This window comes from Halichoerus grypus, chromosome 2 (genome assembly GCF_964656455.1).
Source record: "Halichoerus grypus chromosome 2, mHalGry1.hap1.1, whole genome shotgun sequence".
Classification (NCBI taxonomy): Eukaryota; Metazoa; Chordata; class Mammalia; order Carnivora; family Phocidae; genus Halichoerus; species Halichoerus grypus.
The window spans coordinates 196,077,285-196,099,385 of NC_135713.1; the positions used below are offsets into that span (position 1 = coordinate 196,077,285).

At 45.6% G+C, this 22,101-nt stretch overlaps 1 protein-coding gene across 1 annotated transcript in view; it reads right to left on the reverse strand.

Moving 5' to 3' along the window:
• Positions 1 to 17,333, reverse strand: part of PITPNC1 (phosphatidylinositol transfer protein cytoplasmic 1) — a 239,116-nt gene extending 221,783 nt beyond the window's left edge. Inside the window, exon 1 of the mRNA XM_036116160.2 lies at positions 16,261 to 17,333. Coding sequence (XP_035972053.1) covers positions 16,261 to 16,308 — 48 coding nt within the window. The 5' untranslated portion in view covers positions 16,309 to 17,333. The remainder of the gene's footprint in view (positions 1 to 16,260) is intronic.
• Positions 17,334 to 22,101: the final 4,768 nt, after the last annotated feature.

The following is a 22,101-nucleotide window of genomic DNA, read 5'->3' on the forward strand; positions in this document are numbered from 1 at the left end:
CTCAGCTCCTTCTTCTAAGTTCACGTTCATGCTCCTCGATATACTTGCACCACCCTAAATCAGAAACCCCAACATAGAGCAACCTAGGTATTCAAGGAGATAAAATGCCAAGGCGTCTTATTAAATGAAAGGGTAGAGAAAAATGAAAGGAAAATCATATTTGAAAGTAATTATGCTTTTTTCAGGGATGATATCCCTATGAGAGGTGGAGCAATTACCAGGACTTAAAACGTGAACATTGTAAGGCGTGGCTGATTTGCAATTCAAAAAGCTCCAACAAAGGCAGAAAGAAAGCTGATCATGCTGCTTAAAGAGGAGACACACCCAAAAGGTGTGCCACAGGGAGGATGGGGTGGTGGCAAAGCCAGGGAGTCCGCATCAGGGTGAGCAGGTTCTGGCCTGTGGTGGATCCTGAGCTCCGGGGTCTGCAACAGAGACCTGGGCTCCGGCCCCAAACCACAGTCCATTAGCCCTGGCCACCACCTCTCCACTGCCTCTTTTTACTTTGTTCTTAACTTTCCTCCAAAACAGAGGCCAGTAAGGCCCTTGGGCAGTTCCTTCTCCAGGTCCACAGAAGAGACAAGGCCAGAACAACCTGGAGAGTAGCTGTTAGCGCAGGTGAAAAATGCATGAATCTACAATGAAGCTTCTGGGACACCGGGGACTTGGCTGCGTTTGATCTGAGAACGAGTACTGAACCCCTTTTAAAAAATAAAATGGTTTCTGACACACACAACCAACATCTTTTAAAAAAAGAACCAACTCCTAGAGAAGCCCGGGTAAAAGGCTGAGCACCTACGTAAATAACGGCTAATCTCAAATACACCTGACCCTTTTGGAAATGTTTTTCTTGAAAAGGCTTAAGGGGATTATTCCATTTGGACGACTAATAGCCTAATTACTATTTTTTTTAAAAAACCACCACCAAGCTCCTTTTCAGCCAGATCTTGGCAAGGAATCTCGAAGTACGCCCTATCAGCAGCACCGTAAGTTACGTCGCTGAAAAACATAATTACACTCAGCTGTGTCCAAGTTTCTGTCAACCACAATCCAAAAAAGGTGAGCTATTAAATCTTGACTCTCAAGGTTTTTTTTTTTCATTTTGGACATGACGCCTCTTTATGAGCCGCAAAAACATCATATAAAAAAGCAAGCATTCATCATGGCCTTCCACAGAACATGCTTTGGGTCTCCAGCATGCATGTACTCCAATGATTAAATGCAATTCTAGTCCTCAAACTCTTTGCACTTGGAGGGGGGAGGATTAAATAACTACATTTCATATCTTTAAACCTGTCTCATTGAGCAAAAGAATGGTCTACTTTCATGGCACTTTCTAAGTCTGAAGAAAACCACTTTTACCCACCGCATCGCTTTTATGGAGGCTTGAACTACTCCAGAATGATGATACGTATGCGGGGATATCAAGGGTCATATTTGTTTTTTGTTTGTTTGTTTTTTTCAGCAGCACCAGCATCGTCATTATTTTAGATCAGAACAAACTTGCAGAATATTCCGGATGGAGGACTGTGTCATCAGGGCGCTAACCATAGGAAACTCAACATTTCAGAGGACCTGACCATGGGCTCAAGTCGTTAGTGATAACCCCTGTCTTCACAACTACCTGTCCAGACAAGTAGGCAATTACAGATTTAGCTCTCTCAAACATCTATCCAGCCTTGTTTCTCCATATTAACTGGCAATTACTGGTTTAACGAGAGTGTTCCCTTCTGAGGCTTCCCAGTTCAGGTGCATTAGAGGCTAAACACGCCTATAAAGTGTTCAGGCACATGCTTCTCAGACTGGATGGAAATTGAGGACCAACATTTTATTAGATCCCACAACTTTCCTGGATAGTGTAGAACAGACTTCTTGAGAGTGGCAAAACCATCGTCCTATAAAATCTAATGAAATCCAAGTTGCTGGCTGGTCAGTTGAAAACTATCTGCACACATCACTAAGAGAACTGACAAGAATGAAAATGTTACACAGTTTATTCATCAATAAGCCATCATACTGACAAATTATTTTTTTCTCCTGCATTAAACATTTATAAAAATTTTATTTATTTATTTTTTTTTAAAGATTTTATTTATTTATTTGAGAGAGAGAATGAGAGAGAGAGAGAGCACAAGAGGGGGGAGCGGGAGAGGGAGAAGCAGACTCCCCGCTGAGCAGGGAGCCCGATGCGGGACTCGATCCCGGGACTCCAGGACCATGACCTGAGCCGAAGGCAGTCGCTTAACCAACTGAGCCACCCAGGCGCCCAACATTTATAAAAATTTTAAAAAGCCAACATTATAACTGTACTTCTTCAGAAAAAGGGTCCGATTAATGTCAATTTCCACCTAGTACAGGAATAAAGCATTCTCATTAATCAAATATTCTGTCTTTTCCTTTAACAGAAGAACATTTGTCTGTGCCAATCCTGTTTGTCTGGAATGCTTCCGAATGGCACTGGTCCTTTTTCCTACCTTAGTAAGGATTCTGAACAAAATGCACTTTTTCCGTTAAATGATAACAGAAGTACTCCCGAGTTAAAGTTGCCAAGCGCTTCATCTGTTGCTACAAAGATATAGGTTACTAACTGAATCTTTAATGCCCCCCAAGGTATGGATATGAACCCATTTTGTCATTTTCCTTCCTTGAGAGAAGGCAAAACTCAGGGAGAAACTCAGATCCCATGAATTTCAGTTGTATTAGGTTTCGGGAAGTGGTGTATGAGAAAGTAATGAAAGCAACACCTCAAAAACAAAACAAAACACAACTGACCAGACACCTAGATTAGTAAATGCATAGGGACAGAAAGTGAAATGGTGGTTGCCAGTGGATGCAAGGCAGGTGGAGTGGGGATTTCTTCTTCAATGGGTATAGAGTTTCAGTTTTGCAAAACAAAGAGAGTTCTGTGGCTTGATGGTGGTCATGGTTGCCCAACAACATAAATGTACTCAATGCCACTGAACCGTATACTTAAAAATGGTTAAGATGGCAAATGTTGTATGTGTTATACCACAATTTTTTTTATTTTTTTATTTATTTATTTTTTTTTTTTTTTAAAGATTTTATTTATTTATTTGAGAGAGAGAATGAGATAGAGACAGAGAGAGCATGAGAGGGGGGAGCGTCAGAGGGAGAAGCAGACTTCCTGCTGAGCAGGGAGCCCGATGTGGGACTCGATCCCGGGACTCCAGGATCATGACCTGAGCTGAAGGCAGTCGCTTAACCAACTGAGCCACCCAGGCGCCCCCACAATTTTTTTTAAAAATTATTCTTTAAAAAACTGACCAGAACGTACACATCCAGCTATGTGTGGTCCCCTTCAAATAGTTCATTTTAGGAGATTATGTACCTGTGTAGTTCAATAGTGCTGACACGGCAAAACATCTCTGAATCTCCACCGTGGAACTTGGTGGGGCAGGTGTGTTTGGGTTTTTTTTAATTATCTTTACCATTTTCGATCACGGTACATGTCTCTTGAGGATCCTTTCTAATTTAGAAAAAAAATTTTTTTTCATTTTTAATTTAGAAAAAAAAATCTGACGGCTCCATTTCTGAAATAATTATCAAGTTAAAAATGTTTTAGTCCGTGTGAGGTGTGACTCTAAGAGAACAATATTAATTTGTGAGTGTGGGTTGTAAACTGCTTTGGAGGCGATGCTAATAGAGGAGAGCCAGAAGTTTCCGAGGAGCAGCTAACTCTGCAGGAAGAATAAATATACACCTTTGAATAGTACATTTTGATGATTTTCATACGCTCCAATTTGCTTACCTGCATGTGAAGAGTCTTTTAAATTTTCAACTAAATGTGCCAAAAACATGGCGTCACTTGTCTGTTCCCATTGTTATTCCTGATACTAATTTTGAGAAAGTCACAGGTGCTCATCAGCGAACCTCTCTGCTGCTCATGTCTATAAAAGCCAAAGGTTTTTACTGCCATTACAAGGAATAATTTCCAAAAGTGTAGGGGTGGTTCTCTTTTTAGAGCATGAGCTACAAAAGTTATTTTCAAAGGAACATGATTCACTTATCAAAGTTAAAGCAGAGGAATGTCACTTGGCTTAATACTTGGGTAAAATGGATGGTTCAATGGAAGATAAAACTAATGGACCACTCTCTTAGCTTAACTGGAATGGAGGAACTACTTTCCCCCAATTATTTCCTTTGATAACCCTGAATGAGTTCTCTGATCTTGAAGATTTTTATTCATTTGTGTAGGCGTGTGATAGATCTGGATCACCTTCCATCATTCCTTCCAGCTTTTGGATTCGAGGGAAGGCAGAGCGGGGTAGAGCAAAGAGCATGGGCTCTGCAGTCTGAGCAGCTTAGGTGGATGGATGTAGGACTACCAATGACTAGCCATGCAAGCAATGATGATCCACATCAAGAAAGGGGGATAATATCCAACTCACAGGAACGTTCTGAGGACTAAACCAAAAGGCACTCAACAGATAAAATTTTTCTCCCTCCTTTCTGTGTGAAACGTAACTGCTATTAGTCCAAGCTATAAAAAGAGAAACCAGGGGTGCCTGGGTGGCTCAGTCCGTTAAGCGTCTGACTCTTGATTTCAGTTCAGGTCATGATCCCGGGGTCAAGAGACGGAGCCCCATATTGGGCTCTGAGCTCAGCACAAGTCTGCTTGAAAATTCTTTCTCGGGGCGCCTGGGTGGCTCGGATGGTTGGGCGTCTGCCTTCGGCTAGGGTCATGATCCCAGGGTCCTGGGATCGAGCCCCGCATCGGGCTCCCTGCTCAGCGAGAGGCCTGCTTCTCCCTTTCCCTCTGCCTCTCTCCCTACTCCTGCTCTCTCTCTCTCTCTCTTTATCTCTGTGTCTCAAATGAATAAATAAAATCTTAAAAAAAAAAAAGAAAATTCTTTCTCACTCTGCCCCTCCCCCTGCCGCACGTGTGCGCTCTCTCGCAAATAAATAAAATCTTTAAAAAACAACAACCACCAGAAACCATATTTTTTTTTTTTAAGATTTTATTTATTTATTTGACAGAGAGAGACACAGCGAGAGAGGGAACACAAGCAGGGGGAGCGGGAGAGGGAGAAGCAGGCTTCTCGCTGAGCGGGGAGCCCGATGCAGGGCTCGATCCCAGGATCCCGGGATCGTGACCTGAGCCGAAGGCAGACGCTTAACGACTGAGCCACCCAGGCGCCTCCAGAAACCACCTTTTAAAACACTTACTTTCCAAACAGAACATTTCATGGGATGCATTGCTGAGGCATAAAGTGCTGACTCTTGTATTATGTACATAAAAGCAAGGTTACTGCAAGGCCACAGTCAGCCAAGACCTTGTGATACAGGGTAACTGCCTAGCTCATGGATGCTGTGATCAGGAGAGGCAGGGCAAGGAACTGCCACAATTTATGTAAGACGCAAAGATGGAGATGGCTCAGATAAGCAGATATCACTGTCTCTATAAACTGTCCATACAAGTTGGAAACATTTTGCCAGACATAGTGATAAGTGAAACTTTGCCATTTTAACAATAAATAAATCCCTCCCCCCCAAAAAACACAAAAAAGAATGGGGGGCCTGGGTGGCTCAGTCCATTAAGCGGCTGCCTTTGGCTCAGGTCATGATCTCAGGGTCCTGGGATCGAGCCCCACATCGGGCTCCCTGCTCAGCGGGGAGTCTGCTTCTCCCTCTGCCCCTCCCCCCACTTGTGCGCTCTCTCTCTCTCTCAAATAAATAAAATCTTAAAAAAAAAAGAATAAATAAATCCCACTACAATAGTTAAAACTATAAAATATGGGAAAACTAGCAGAATACAAACAATCCAGCAAATAAGATCCAGTGCATTTGAGGTTTTCAACAACTTAATTATATCCAAGTTAGTGACTTCTCATTCCCCACTTGATAAATTTTCTTTTTCTTTTTTTCCTTTTAAGTAATCTCTATACCCAACACGGAGCTCAAACTCACAGCCCCGAGACCAAGAGTTGCACGGTCCACCGACTGAGCCAGCCAGACGCCCCTAAGTTTTCTTCTAATATACAGATTAGTTATTTTTGGTGTAAAAATACACAAATTAGTGCCCAGAAACACCTGGATCTGGCCTTAATACAGCAAATATGATGACTTCAATGGTGTGTGTGGGTGTGTGTGTGTGTGTGTGTAGATGTGGGGCGGGGACCAGTCTTTGGAGAATAGCTGCTTAGATTAGGTGCTTAAACAACATTATTACAGGCTGTCATCAAATTAATTTGTTGGGCCAATCTTACTTCTTTAGGTGATTCATTCTGGGAAAGAAACAACACCCTAAAGATTGTCAGATATAATCCAAAGGATTTAAGGGTGATTTTTTTTTCTTTGCTCGGGAACAAGAGGAATCTAGAAGGTCATGCTTTACCCAAACTTAAAAGGAGCAAAAAAAGACATAAAAAAAGTGAATAGTCATTAGATAAACTTGATCAAGAACCTACATTAGCTACTTGTTTAGATTATGAGTCGACTTCCACTAAAGGCTAAAAAGGAACTTCAAGAGCAGGCCCCTTTTGTCAGAGGGCTGGGAAATGAAAGAATGAGTCACTTTAATACTTGATGTCAAAATCTTGGTGCGGGCCAGCTTTCGTGTTTCTAAATCAACAAACAGCATCGGATAATGCTGTTCAGGCAGTCTGCCAGAAAGTGGCGGGGGGACCCTAGCTTCCTTCCTGTGATGCGGGTGAAGCCGGTGGCCAAGACAGTGTGTCCTATGCAGTGGGGCTCCCTTCTAGTGGTCTGTCATCGGGGAGATTTGCCCAGCCTAGTGTGGTACGATCTTGCCATCCTAGACAGAGACTGTTGAGACAGAGTTTAAATAGCCAGTCAGCCTCCTTTGTAATAAAGCCAGTGATGGAAAGTCTTCAGGACATCTGTCTGGGATGAATCAGGCAGAAGGTTCAACTCCCATGTAGAACCAGCTCCTCCAGAATGTGTTTTCTAGGACTCATTTGGCTAACACACGATTTCCCATTCAATGCACATAGAAAGCAGAGACATGCGCTTGGAGCCTTAGCCAGAAAGGTCCCCAGGTACTGTTCCTTCCACTCATCATGGCCACCAGCCTCTGTCCCCTCGGGGTGGGAAGGAGGGGTGATGGTCCCCCAGCACCCCAAAGCCCTACAGTGGGCCTCAGGGCAGCTGTTCAAGCTGTGATTGCTTCTTTCCCCTAAGTATCAAGTTCTGACCTAAATTGTGGCTGTTCTGGTCCAAATCTGGCAGATTTTCTTCCCACACTGCTGCAGAAGAGAACAACCTCCTTCGGAAAGCTGTCTAAAAATCAGGACAACTAGAGCCATCTCCTTGAGGGCAGGGACCACATCTTTTCAGTGGATCATAATTCAGATTCAGCACTTTCTGTCAATGGCTCTGTCTCCAAACATAGATGTCTATGTTTATCCAGAGCCACCTCTATTTTTAAAAAAATTTTTTTGAGATGTATATTTTATGTACATTTTTTTTTTAAGAGTTATTTATTTTAGAGAGAGCAAGAGAGCATGTGTGTGGGGCGGGGGTGGGGGAGGCAGAGGGAGAGGGAGAGAGGAACTCAAAAGCAGACTCCGTGCTGAGCATGGAACCCGAGGCAGGGCTCAATATTATGACCCTGAGATCTCGACCTGAGCCAAAAATCAAGAACCGGATGCTTTTAACCGACTGAGTCACCCAGGTGCCCCTGTCATAATCCATTTTAAAATGGCAGTGAGGGGTGCGTGGGTGGCTCAGTCAGTTCAGCATCTGCCTTCAGCTCAGGTCATGATCTCGGGGTCCTGGGACAGAGTCCCGCGTCGGGCTCCCTGCTCAGCAGGGGGTCTGCTTCTCCCTCTCCCTCTGCCCTTCCACCAGCTCATGCTCTCTCTGTCTCTCAAATAAATAAATAAAATCTTTAGAAAATAAAATTTAAAATTTAAAAATAAAATAAAATGGCAGTGAAACTTCTCCAGTGGCCTCTGGACTGTAAGCTCTAGGAGGGCAGGAATCATGTCTGCCTTGTTTGCTGCTCCATCCCTAGCACTTGGCCTGGCACTTGGCACATAGTTGGAGTCCAATAAATACTTGTGATATGAACACGTTCATGCTCCCCCGAGTGCCAACCTAGATACAAGAAATAATAATCTCAAGAGAAACTGTCAATCCAGCTGTTCTCCCTCTGGTAGGCAGAAAGGCCCCCAAGATTCCTGCTCCCTGGTGTGCACACCCTGTTTATCTATAATTCCCACCCCTTGAATGTGGGTGGGCCTGACCTAATCAGGCCAGTCTTTTTGAAAAAGAGTCTGAAGGTCAGAAATAACACATCAGAGAGATTCAAAGTTGCACCAGATGCTCTCCTATTGGACTTGAAGGGGCAAACTGCCATGTTGTGGACAGGGTCACATTGCAGGAAATGGCAGGTAGCCCCTAGGAGTTGGCCCCTAGTTGATGGCTGGCAAGAAAGGGGGGAATCTTAGTTTCATAACCACAAGGAACTGAATTCTGCCAATAACGCACACAAGCTTTGAAGAGACTCCAGCCCGACTAACCCCTTGATTTCAACTTTGAGAGACTCTGAGCAGCCATGCCATCAGCCATGCTATCCCCAAACTTCTGGCCTACAGAGACTGTGAAATAATAAAGGGGTATTGTTTTAAGCCACTAAGTTTGTGATAATTTATTACAGAGCAATAGAAACCGAATACACTCCTCCAGAAGTTAGCAGGAAAGCAGAATGATGACATTAATTCCCAGGGAAGACTGGGCCTCAAGCTTCTCAGGGGGCATTGCTGAGCAATTTTTAAATGAAGATGTTTATAATATAAAAGAATCTCTAGCCTGCAAAATTTCAGGTGGTATAAAACCTAAGTGAAAAAAATGTAAACAATGTGAAGGAAGACAACTGGGCTCAGCTTTCCAGAAATGGTCCTATTTTTCCCGGCTTCTGCCAATCCGTTCATTAAGCATCTACTATGTGCCAGACTTGAGGTTTAAGCATTAGAGCTGCCTACCCAATATGGCAGCCACCAGCCCCCCGTGGCCCTTGAGCACTACAAAGTAGCTAGTGGGCACTGAAATGCGCTGCAAATGGGAAATAACACACTGGATGTCAAAGACTTAGTATGAAAGAAAAATAAGTGAAACTATGTTGTCGCTATTTTCCTATGTGGGTTACATGTTGAAAAGATAACAGTGGGAATGAATGACATACAAGCAAATAAGTAAGTACAGATTATGAGAAATGCTCCGAAGGAAATAAGTAAGTACAGAGATAAAGAATAGGAGAAAACTACTTTCGATGCAGTGGTCTGGAACAACGTCACTAAGGAGGTGACATTTCCACTTATAAACCCACAAGTTTGCTATAAACGTGTAAGTTTTAACACATGATGGCAACAGAGGCTGGAAGCTTAAGAGGGCTGACCGAGGCCATTGGCTGGTTGCAGGGCCATCACATTGTTCTATTCCCACTTAGGTTCCAGGGAAACAGCGCCCACTAGAGGTGTGCAGCCCCGAGATCCTGTGTGGAGGAACTGTTTTTAAGTTGGAGGACGTACAGTATGAAAAGTCAAGCATCCAAGATAATTTTTTCTTTCAAATGACTCTACATTTTCCAGATACAATCTGTTCTCCAGTTTTAATATCGGTAACACACTTGCGCTTCATCGCCCATGGAGCCTATCAAAAAAAAAAAAATCTCCACTTGGGAACACCACAAAATTCCCGATTGCCAGAAGGAGACAGGGAGGGCGGGCAGTTGGCAATTTACAATCTGAAATTCTCCTTTTCCTCTCCCAGCAGGCTGAATTTACAAAAGATATATAAAACCTTCCTGACTTCTTGCTACAAATCAGCTGATGTCTATATAGGTCTTTTTCTCCAAACAGGGGCAGAAGTGTTAGCTAGTTTCCAAAAAAGTTTCCCGAGTTATTTGACCACATAAACCTCCAGGCAACAGAAAGCAGGCCAAAGCTCACACGGGCCAACCAGGGGCACCTGCGCCCTCACTCAGGCGGCTGAAGCAATGAACCTCGACGTACTTTTCCAGTAATCACTGCCCCTGAAAAACACGTTTACTGCCTGTCACTGTGCACACACTTTTATATTTAAAAAAAGAAGAGGGCGCCTGGGTGGCTCAGTCAGTTAAGCTTCTGCCTTCGGTTGAGGTCATGATCCCGGGGTCCTGGGATCGAGCCCTGCATGGGGCTCCCTGCTCGCCAGGAAGCCTGCTTCTCCCTCTCCCACTCCCCCTGCTTGTGTTCCTGCTCTCGCGGTGTCTCTGTCAAATAAATAAAATCTTTAAAAAATAATAATAAAATAAAAAAAAAATAAAAGAAGAACTGTGAACCCTTCCCCCAAACACACACTTTCCTAATGGACACTCTGGGGCAAGGGGGTGGGAGGGGAGCATGGTGGATCTTAAAGAGATGGAGTGATGAAACTATATTAACTTTTTAAAAACTGCTTACAAAAAAAAAAAACAGTATTCTCCCTTCACCCGAAATGAGAGCTTTTCTGAAATGAAGAAGTATTACTCACTTAATCAGACACAAGGTTTTTAAGTCGGTTTTTAAGAGCCTCAGGGACTCACTCGCTCCTTTTGTAATGAACAGCACACGTTAATTACCACCCACTTTTAACTAAGGTTTCCTTAACAATAACCTCCGTTTTTTTTCAAGGCCCAGAATCTGTTTCATGTGGCTGGCAGACATTCACACTCAAATCACGAGGGGGGAGGGGGTATGCAGTGTCCTTTGCACAAAGTCAATTTCACTGACCAGCCCGGGAGAATAGCATCTGCTCCTTGTTGTCTGTTCCATTAGTGGTGAAAGGTTTGCACTTACCCATTAACCCGCCCACGTGCCCCTCCCGACCAGCAAGGGAGCTGTGCAAGATAGCTGAGCGGCATGAGGACGTCATTCCCTGACTGTGGGACAGGCACGAGGAGCTACCAGGATCACCCAGAAATCAAACTCATGACCCTGGCCTCGGTCCCTCCCATCTAGGCTAAGAGTCAGGAAAAAAAAAAAAGTCAAAATAGTGCTTGTTCTTAAAAAACATTTTCAAAATTATGTTCAAGAGGAACCCTGGGGGAGGTATGTGAGATTAACCCAAGGAGCCTTTACTCTTTATCTTCGGGAGTATCACTTTGTACAAAAAACAGCGTCGATGCCAATATCAAACTTAAACAATCTTTCCCGCAAGAATTTCTGCCCCAACACTTGCAGACGCATTTCGTGAGAATTGTTCAAAACAGGGAATAAGGAGCATTATTGGGCATTTTGGAATCTCCATTTAGGTCATTCCAGAGTCGGCACCACCCCAATCCCAAATCTGTTCTCAGAAATGTGCGCAAAAGAAAATTCTCTGGGGACCCAGGAGAGCCTGCATAAAGTGCACTGGCTCCCGGCCAGGGCAAAGAACAAAATAATAATCTGTATTAAAAAGTTGTTTTTCTTTCCTTTCCTTTCTTTCTCTCTCTTCTTTTCTTGGAGGGGAGGGAAGTGTTTTATTTTTCATTGTGCAATGAATCCCTGAGGACCACAAATAAATCCCTAAAAGCGTGCCCATTAACGTTAATGCAGTCAGAATAGGAACTGTTAAAACACCAAAGCAAGTAATGGAAACAAAAGCATTCCTGCCTTAATACTAGGATGTGCTTAGTTCTTGAAGGTGCTGATCTTACTGATAAGAACCTGTCAGGGACGGGTGATCTTCAGACTCCTCCAAGGAGTCTCGAAGGTAGAATTTGGGATGCTGGCAGCACCAAGGAGAGGCTTGGGGCAAAGCGGCCTTGAACTCCACCACAATCTCCTTGGAATCACACATCCAGAAGAAGCCACCCCATTAATCTAAGGAAAACCAGTAGATTTGTTATATAAGAGCAACTTCAGATAAAGCCCCCTGGCCTTCCTTCTGGTCAGCTGACCAAATGTCCCCTAAGTAGACAGAAGGTCAGAGTCTGTCTCCAAGCCACCTTCAACTAGAGATTACTGAGGACACTTAGTGTCCCTGCTTCGCATAGCGGGTTTAAGAATAATATTTCCTCCCAACAAGGAACCTCCCAGAGGAAGAAAAGTGGGAGAACCCCTGGCCTACAGTATGAAACAGCTCTGCACCAGAAATCAGAAGACCCAGGTTCTGGCCTAGACCCTGCCCTTGGCTACAAGATGGGCAACTAACTGGATCTTCTATAACCACAATCTCCTCCACAAAATGAAATGGCTCAACTACAGAAAATCTCTACTAGCCCTTCCAAGTCTAAAGTTAAAGAATCTACACCACCAAATGTTCCAAATGAAGACGGTGACAACTGTTTCTTTCTTTTCTTTTTAAAGATTTTTATTTATTTATTTGACAGAGAGAGAGACAGTGAGAGAGGGAACACAAGCAGGGGGAATGGGAGAGGGAAAAGCAGGCTTCTCACTGAGCAGGGGGCCCAATGTGGGGCTCGATCCCAGGACCCTGGGATCATGACCAGCGCCGAAGGCAGGTGCCCGACCAACTGAGCCACCCAGGCGCCCCACAACTGTTTCTTTTCTTTTTTTTTAAAGATTTTATTTATTTATTTGACAGAGACGGACACAGCCAGAGAGGGAACACAAGCAGGGGGAGTGGGAGAGGGAGAAGCAGGCTTCCCGTTGAGCAGGGAGCCTGATGCGGGGCTCGATCCCAGGACCCTGGGATCATGACCTGAGCCGAAGGCAGACACTTAATGACTGAGCCACCCAGGCACCCACAACTGTTTCTTTAGAGCCAACTATTAGCCCCCAGGAACCTTTATTGTTTAGAACTTTCCAATGAATGGGCATATATTCAGTTCAGAGATGACACTGAACATAAATGAAGAAACTATTCTAATGAAGTTTCTTATTAAAATTAATCCATAGGATGTTACCTCTTAAAATTCTTCATCCTGAAATTGTCTAAAAAAACAAAACAAAACACCAACACTCTGATCTAGACTGATCTAGACTGTGGTTGAGCTTTATTTTCTTTATGCCCCAAAGCTGCTCCTCTTTCCTGGAACTAGGGAACATTTTATGAATTAAAATAAGGCTTAGATAAATAGTAGAATCCAGTACCCTCTACAAAAATTGAAAAGGTCTTTGATTTTTCATTAAGTTGATAGTGTCGACTCTATTTTCAAGAACTGGTTTTTCCTTTTTCTGCATTAAATACCAGTGACAAGCAAAGAGCAGCATAAAGAAAAACAAAGCGTTTTTACCATGGCTCTGGTTGTGGCTTGGCTATTAACTAGTTGTGTGACCTGGCACACATTATTTCACCTTTCTGACTCTCAGTTTACGCATCTGCAAAACGTGGATAATAGCACACGAGTTCCCCCTAAGCTCCCCTCCACCAGGGGTTAAACAGGATAAGGCCAGGCAAGAAGAATGGACACAGTGTTGGTTCTCTCACTGACTCTCCATATTTTCAAAAATATGGGCGCTCCTAATTAACCACAGGGGTGAGACAAATAAATTCCTGAAGTACCGTGTAGACAGAATCAGGCCCAAGCAAATAAAGCCTTTGAAGCAAAAGTTAGGTTTCGAAGAGTCTACCTAAGTCGATGGTAACTGTCTTCTTTGAAGACACTGTTAAGTTCCTTCCCAGTTTTTAATGTTAAAGACAGGGCTCCTGGGTGGCTCAGTCAGTTAAGCGTCGGCCTTCAGCTCAGGTCATGATCCCAGGGTCCTGGGATAGAGACCCATGTCAGGCTCCCTGCTCAGTGGGGAGCCTGCTTCTCCCTCTCCCCCTGCTCGTGTGCGTGTTCTCTCTCTTTCTCTCTCAATCACTGTTTCTCAAATAAATAAATAAAATCTTTAAAAAAAAAAAATAATGTTGGGGCGCCTGGGTGGCTCAGTCGGTTAAGTGGCTGCCTTCAGCTCAGGTCATGATCCCAGGGTCCTGGGATTGAGTCCCGCATCGGGCTCCTTGCTCAGCAGGGAGTCTGCTTCTCCCTCTCCCTGCCGCTCCCCCTGCCATTGTGCTCTCTCTCTCTCTCTGTCAAATAAATAAAATCTTAAAAAATAAGTAAAAAAATAAAAATTAAAAAAAATGTTAAAGACAGTAGGACACAGCGCAAGGGGGGGGCGATGGTGGACACTGGGGGTTTACTGCCAGTCAGACTCCAGGGATCCAACCTCTGGTGCACTGGGCCTATTTCCTCACCCATCATCTGGCTTGGAAAATCTGAAATCCTATCAGTTTGAAATCTCTATCAACCTAAACTGTCCCCCCCTTCTCTAACCAAGTGGAAAACTACAAAATACAACTTTTTAAGAAACTGAATCATGCTTTAGTCCAAATGAATTACACATTAATTAAATCATAATTATACATTCTATTACAGGTGGAGCCTGATTTCATTTGCCAATTAAGAAAGGGCCTCTGAAAAAAAAGAAAGGACCTCCACCTCTACATTCAAAAGTGATTACTTCATCCTGAAGTGATGGGTATTTTAGGAGCATAGATAAATAAATAAGTTGCTTAAGAGCTGTGCCTGAATGTTCAGGAAGCTTGTGAAGAAAACCAACCAGAATAAAGAGAACAAAAAGATTCTGTAGGTAGTAAGAAGATTCTAGAACTGGTTATTTTCTTGACTATCACCTCCGTTTGGGGGATATTTCATGCAGTACCGACATTACCCCTAGATTCCAAACTCCTCTCAATAAATAAAGTCACCGGGGAGAGATGAAGAAGCGCACGCACCTCCAGGCTCAACTGCTCCAGATCAGCTGCCCAGGGAGTGGGAAGAGCTCAACGTTTTCTAGAAATACTCTGGTTAGCCAGGGTCACTCATTTGCCTCCCCGACTCCCCGCACAGCTGTGTGCTTCTCCTGGATTTACATGGTCGGAATGCACCCCCAAAACTCTGCCTACCCACATGGATTCCATCCTTCAAGACTCTACTCCAATGTTACCTCCTCAAACGCCAAACAAGAAGGAAGGCTAGGTTGATCATCCTGGTGGGGGCTGACCTTTCTCTTGGGGAGCCAGTGTTCCTGGGATGTATGTTTTGTCAACTCGGAACTACTTTGATCTTGCCTTGGATTGTACTTGGGTCTTGCCTTAACACTTGATCCAGATGACAGATTAAGATAGCCCCTCGGAAGCACAACCGCTTCATCGGTTAAACATCTTTTTCTTTCCGAAAGCACCTATCCCCTTCCATAAGGTAATGACTCCATAACATATCTGATAAATTAAATGCTCTGTATTTACGTATAAATACGGTTTGGCTCGCCGGTTTCTATGGCACACTAAATCACCCTAGTGAGTTTCAAATTTCCCTGATTGGCTTCACGCTTCCTTGATGTCCCTGGACAGGCGCTAAGCAATTGTGAAAGCACCAAAAAGGTAGGGGAGGCAACGGGGAAGAAAGGGAAGCCGGGGCCTGAATAATCCTCACTGAGTCATCATTTCCTGAATTATGGAACTTGCTGCTTCGGGGGGATCTGAAGAAGGGAACAGGAGCAGCGGGTGGAGGACGAGCCCCCGCCCCCCGCCCGCCCTGCAGCGGCAGGACCCGGAGCCCCGGCCGAGCCCGCACCCACGTGCTGGAGCGCCCTCCTGTGGCCGCGCCGCAGTCCCCGCCGCTCCCGGCTCGCCCGCAGACCACGCTCCCCGCCGCTAAAGAAACAAGAGACGCAGAAAGTTTCCGAGCCAGGCGGGTTTGCGAAAGGTCGAAGCCAGGTCTGCGAGCCTCTATGAGCGGGCGTGGCGCGAGCGGCGCCCAGGCTGGCGGCGACCGCGAGAAGTCCGGGCCCAGGAGGACTCCCCTAGGGCTCTGAGGTGCCCCCCAGCGGGGCTCGGGGCCTGGAGATCCTGAGGGTAAAGGCTTCTCCCGTACCCAGACCTTACAGCAAAACTCATGGAGCGGAGCCAGAGCCCAAGCCAGGACGGGGTGCCTCCCCCCCACCCCCCCAAGCTACCAGGACGCGCTTGGGGCGCTTGGGTTTGCTTTATTCATTTTATTAATTGGAGGGAGGAGTGCACCAATTCCCTCTGGTGCATCCGGATCCCCAACAATCAGGATTCTGGGTGCCCCCCAAGACTCCACCTAGAGTCTACCGCCCCACCCAACGCCGCCCTCCCCCGCTGGGGTGACAAGTGGAAACAGCAACTCCCTTTCCTCCTCCCCTCCAGCCTTCTTGGGAGGTAATGCTCCAGCAGGGTTTCCCTGACCGCCCGCAGAAGACCCGCCGACCGGGAGGCGGCAGCGGGATAACGCGGCGCCCTGGGGCGGGGGGTGGGGGACGGGAGCGGGAGAGGCCGGGCCCGGTGCCGCGCGGCGCTTACCTCGTCCACGGTGAGCGGCATGCAGATCCGGTACTCCTTCAGCAGCATGGTCCTGCCGGCCGCGCGCCCCCGGGGCGGGAAGCGGGGGGGGCGCCCCCTAAACCAACAAAGCTGCCGCCCAGGCGCAGGATAGGGCGCCCGGAGCCCTGCGCTCGGAGCCGGCCGGCGAAGCAGCCCCGGCGGTGCGCTCAGCTCCTAGCTTCCTCCTCTCCGCCGGAGAGCATGTCAAGGTTCGGGTCCGGGTGTTCGGGGCTCCCCCGCCTTCTTTCTCGCCGAGGTCGGTCCTCCCGGAACGCGGTGTTGCAAAGTCAGGGAGGGATCAGGGAGGGATCAGGGAGAGAGGGAGGGAGACCCGCTGGAAACCGCTCAGATCGGCAGCCCCGGGCGGTAGGAGCGGCCGCCGGATCAGGACATGCCCGGTGGCGGGCAAGGGAGGAAAAAAGAGAGATTTCCGAAAATTAAAACGAATGCACAAAAGTCACCCGCTCGATCCGCCTCCGAAAGCAGACATGAACGTGGTGACCCCCCTTCCCCGGCGGGTCTGCCAATGCTAATGTCACCAGGAACACATTGCAGCCGGTGCTGGGGATGCTGACTTTTCCAGACAAAGGCTCGATCGGCTCCTCTCCCCGGGCGGTAAACAAGATTTCCTGCTCTTTTTAGGGCCGGTCCCCGAGGCGCTCCAGGGCTCGCAGCGGGAGAAAAAGGAAGCCGCAGCCGCTCGGCTCTGTCGGACTGGGGCCCGGGGTTCCTCCAACCTGGGCTCGCGGCGGCGAGGGGCGGGCGAGAGGAAGCTGGCGCCTTCCGCGCACGTCCCCTCCCCCGAGTCCCTCGGCTCCCCGAGCGCCGTGCGTGCCCGCGAGTTTGCAGCCACCGCGCCGGGGCCGGAGAGTCCGCGCGGAGCTGCAGTGTGCCTCGGGCCCGGGAGGTGGGTGCGGGAGGAGCGAGCGCCAGCGAGGCTGACATCAGCAGCGGCCGCGGTGGGGAGGGTAGCCCCATCCGGCCAATGGGGAAATGGCAAAGAATGTGGAGGATTTAAACAAAACAGCATGTCTCTCCCCGGCTCCTGCCAGACGGCAGGGCTGCCCCGGAGCCGAGCCCGGCCGGCGCTGGGGAGGATCGGCAAAGGGAGCTTCTTCCCTGGCTCCTTTACCCTTTGAATCTGTTCTCAAGATGTTCCCTGGGTGCCAGGGGTGCTCTGCCCGCCCCCCACCCCACCCCCCCGCCCGGCTAGCTTCTGGTTTCCAGGTGCAGAAGTGTTTCTTGACCTTTGGAGAAGCTCTTTACAAACGCCCACCCCGAGTGTTTTCCCTTTGGTCCGGTGAGCAAGCCCAGCGCTGGAGTGGCGATGGGCTTTGGGAGCATGAGACCCAACTCTTGCCTGGCTTCCTGACTGGTTTCGGAGAGGGAATCCTGGATAACTGGGAGGTGTCACAGCGTGGAAGAAAATGAAGCACCCGACCAGAGGGAACGGGAGGCGGACGTAGCCTTTTCACCTCTCCTGGCCTGCTCTGCTCTCCGACCGCAGGCTTCTCGGGGCAGCAAGAGTACGTTTTCCTGTCAGCACTCCTAAGTTCAAAAAGTCACAGTGAAATGTCAATGAAAATGCCTGGAGTGGTGGTACTTCATCCATATTAAACAGCTCCCTCATTTTAACCACAAGAGGCACATTCTTTAGTTACTCAGGAAGCTGCATGTAACTGCTGAAGTCTGTTTTTCATTTGTCTGGTATTTTTAAGCTTGTTTTTCTGAGAAGTTGCTGGATGAAAAATGCATCGTTTGCCTCTATGCAGAATAACCTGAAAGCATCATCTTTTCTCAGAAAAATATGTGTGCTCTACCGCCCTGCAGCTCCTCATAGAGCTCGGATGGTACTGCACATGGTCTCGATATTACAGTATTTAAAATTATGATTAATAAATAAATAACCAGTGTAACTATGGTGGGCTGTGGCGAAAAACACCCAGATGGCTGGAGAGAATTTATAACTGTGAACATGATACAAAGCCTCATAGAAAAACAACACCCTATATCCAGCTTATATTTTAGGGAAAACTATTCTCTAGATAAATGCTTCCCAGAGTTGGCTCAAAAATATTCACAGCAACTAATTAAAGCTAAACCGAATTCCTCGAGGTGGAAAATCTAAATCTGACACTGTAGTGGTGAATAATAACACATTGAAAGCCTGTGATACGGAAAGCAGCTGAAGCTGTTTTTCCTTTTTTTCCCCTACTTCTTACTTGGAAACAAGTGTAGTGGTTTCGCTTTCTGGCACCTAATCGTCTTCCCAAAGGCAGCTAGGCAATGTGCTGGCTAAGCCACACAGGCCATCAGAGTGTGTGGACATATTCCTAGCTTCCTAGACGTTTCCTGACGTTGATGCTGTAACTGTGTTTACTGAAGTTAATATTATGGTTGAGGAACTACCTCTCCGCATTTCCCAGACTGCAAATCACGCCCTATGTGCTTCTCTCTTGACTCTGCCAAGCTGCCTGAACTTCCTTTTCATTCAGTCCATCCGCATGCCTGGTCACATTAATCTTGTTCAAGCACAGCTCTAATCCTGCCACCTTCCAAACCTCTCACTGATTCTCTGTGGCCTACTGAGCCAATTAAAATCCCTTGGCAGGGAGATGAAGACTCTCAATCTACCTTTCCCCTGCTAGTCAGTTACCTTTCCTCCCCACCCTCCTGCAGCCAGGTGAGACAAATTTGTTGGCGAGAGAAGGCGTGCACTTTACCTTGACCCTTCCCGCCATTGCCTTCACAGAGAATCCCTCCCCCACTCCATCCCCTGTGACACCATTTTTCAGCAATCTGGTTTTGGAAAAGTGATTTCTGATGGCAGTGTGTTGGATGGGAGAGGACAGAAGGATACCAGAAGCAGGAGGTTATTATATTATTAGAATACTATAGGAGACAGATGGGGAGGGTCTTAATTAGACTGCCCCGGAAGAAAAGACGATGAATTTTAAAGATTCGGTGAGGACTTGAGGACGGATTGGTTTTCACTACAACAGCGCTTGGGGGAGGGGAGGGCAAAGGGAGAGCTTATTCATTCATAACTCATTCACACAAAGGGAGGAGAGCGCCATCTACTGGTCAGATGCATTGTTTAAAGTGTTCTAAATCACCTCGTCAGCAAGAGTCTGGCAAGAATTCTTTGTTTCTTTTCAACCAGTGGAATCCGCAACATCTACTTCCAAAGACCTTTGAAGGTGCTGCTATCATCATTAAGATAAGTAGTAATGATCCATTAACAACGGTACAATCTACAGTTATTGATCATCATATATTTTAAAAATGGGGGTGGGGCACACAGGGCAAAAAGAGGAAAAAGTAAAGTTACCAGTGAGGAATGATATGAGCAGAAGGAAAAGAGTATTAGTCTATACACATCTGTGACAGCCTATATCCTCGGATAAGTGACAATCTGTGAAGGTGGAGGTTCTCGGAAGGCGAGATGGGGGAGGTGCACATCAAAATCAATCATCTAAGGAGTTTTTCGATCCATTGTCTTCACCTGGATTCTGATGATGCACCCATCCCCCACACTGAAACCTCTTCTCGGTTTGTGTGAAAAAACTATGACCCACTCTCTAAGTAGCATCTGAAAGAAGTGTACCTACAGTCTTTGTGACTTCAAATCGTGTTTCATTCCTAGAATATCCCTGGTACCTCTAAAATATTATGGTTCTTTCCATCTTCCTCTTTCCTACTCATTGTATGTAAGGTCTGTGGGTTTGTCAAAGCCCATTGAAAGTCCCAACTCTTACACAGAGCCGTTCTAGACAACTCTTGACCTTTCTAGACAACCTGGAACACTTATCTGAACTATTCATTCTGGTTCTTGTTTGCATGAAAGTGTGGCCTTTATATAGAAAATGTCATATACAGTGCTAAAGGATTCCACCTGTTTTCTAATTGCAGACATGATTTTAAGCTTCCAGAAAAGACAGAGACCATGTCCTCTCTGTATCATCTGGAAAACGTATCCTGGTATAAGGGGTAGTGTAGGTACCCAATAAACATCTATTAGGTGTATATTTATAATTAGTTCAGGGTTCTCAGTCTCAGAGCTACTGATACTTGGTGCCAGATAATTTCTTGTTGTGGTAGTCACTGTAGGATGTTTAGCAGCATCCCTGGTCTCTACCCTCTAAATATCAGTAGCATCCCCCCCCACACACACACACACATACACTGCCAAATATGGGGGTGCAGAGGGAGGGAGGAAGTCCTACAGTGGAGACCACTGTATTAATGTAACATTCATTAATCTTATCTAAATGTTTAGCTACTCCAAGAAGAAGCTTTTGGAGACACTGACTTCCAACGTGTCAAAATTAGGTCTAAGGAGAGAAGGATAAAACTGTTACATCACAGTAATATAAAGATGTACCTTCTCATTCCCATGATTTGCCTTATGTTACCAAAGTAGCCCTTGATGAAGGGCTTGACCTTAACCTTGATCACCTGGTGAAGGTCATGTCTGCCAATGTTTTCCACTGTAAAGTTACTATTTTTCCCTTTCCATTCTCTGTTCTTTGGAAGTGGGTTATTAAGTCCAGTCCATGAGGGAGGGGAATTAAGCCTGCCTCCTGAGGAGAGAATATCTACATATATAATATGGAATTCTGTGAGATTTGTCTCTTCTCCCTCATTTATTTATTCATTCAGTTATTTATTTATATCAGTTGGACTCATGCATATTTATTACACTTTGAATAACAATTCAATACTATGTTAGTTTTGTTGCTCAAATTATTCCAGCTTTGGACACTGGAAGCTTTTGTGGGTTGGTCCCTGTGTCCATGTCACATACCCCCTTTTTAAGGGTTATTTTTGAAAATCAAATGTTATCCTTTGCAATTAACTTTTATTAAATATTATTTAATTCCAGCAGTGTGTGTTTTAAACACCTGTGTGTCTGACCTTGTCAGAAACTAATGAAATGATAAATTCATTCTTACTACAACTACAGACAGCAAGTCCCAAGGCAATTCTTATGTGTAGACCCATTTATCAGGCCTCTATTAAATACAGAGAATGCCTTTGATGTATAATTGCTTGGAGCTGTGAGCTCATAAAATAAAAATTAATTGACAATGATGTGGTATAAATTGCTTCACACAGAAAAAAAAAACCTGGAAGTTCTGTGGCCAAAGGTATAGTTTTGCCTTTTTCTTTTAACAAATAAGCTAGTAATAAATTTGTCAAAGTTTTATTGCATTCCCTGTTTTTATAGAAATTGGCAAAACACTGGAATATTTTGAGATAAATTATGAGACTATATGTAACCTCTACTCACTGGAAACAAGTTTTAGTGATCAAAGAAGACACTGTCCTTGATCCTGAGTGTCCTTTAAAAGGAGGCACCTAAAAAAAAAAAAAAGAAAAGGGGATGCCTGGGTGGCTCAGTTGGTTAAGCATCTGCCTTAGGCTCAGATCATGATCCCAAGGTCCTGGGATCGAGTCCCGCATCCTGCTTCTCCCTCTGCCTGCCACTGCCCCTGCTTGTGCTCTCTCTCTCTCTCTGACAAATAAATAAATAAAATCTTTAAAAATAAATAAAAGGAGGCACCTGTGCAAATATAACTAATTATAGCTACTTAATGCCAAAGCATATTTGACCTAGTATCACCAAATGATCTCAACACAGATCTGGAAATAGTATTTTTCTTTTTTTTTTTTAACATTTTATTTTTAAATAATCTCTACCCTCAATGTGGGGCTCGAACTAACAACCCCGAGATCAAGAGTCACACACTCTCCTGTCTGAGCCAGCCGTGTTCTCCTGGAAATAGTATTTCTTAGCTACGTTGTGCCATAGAGATA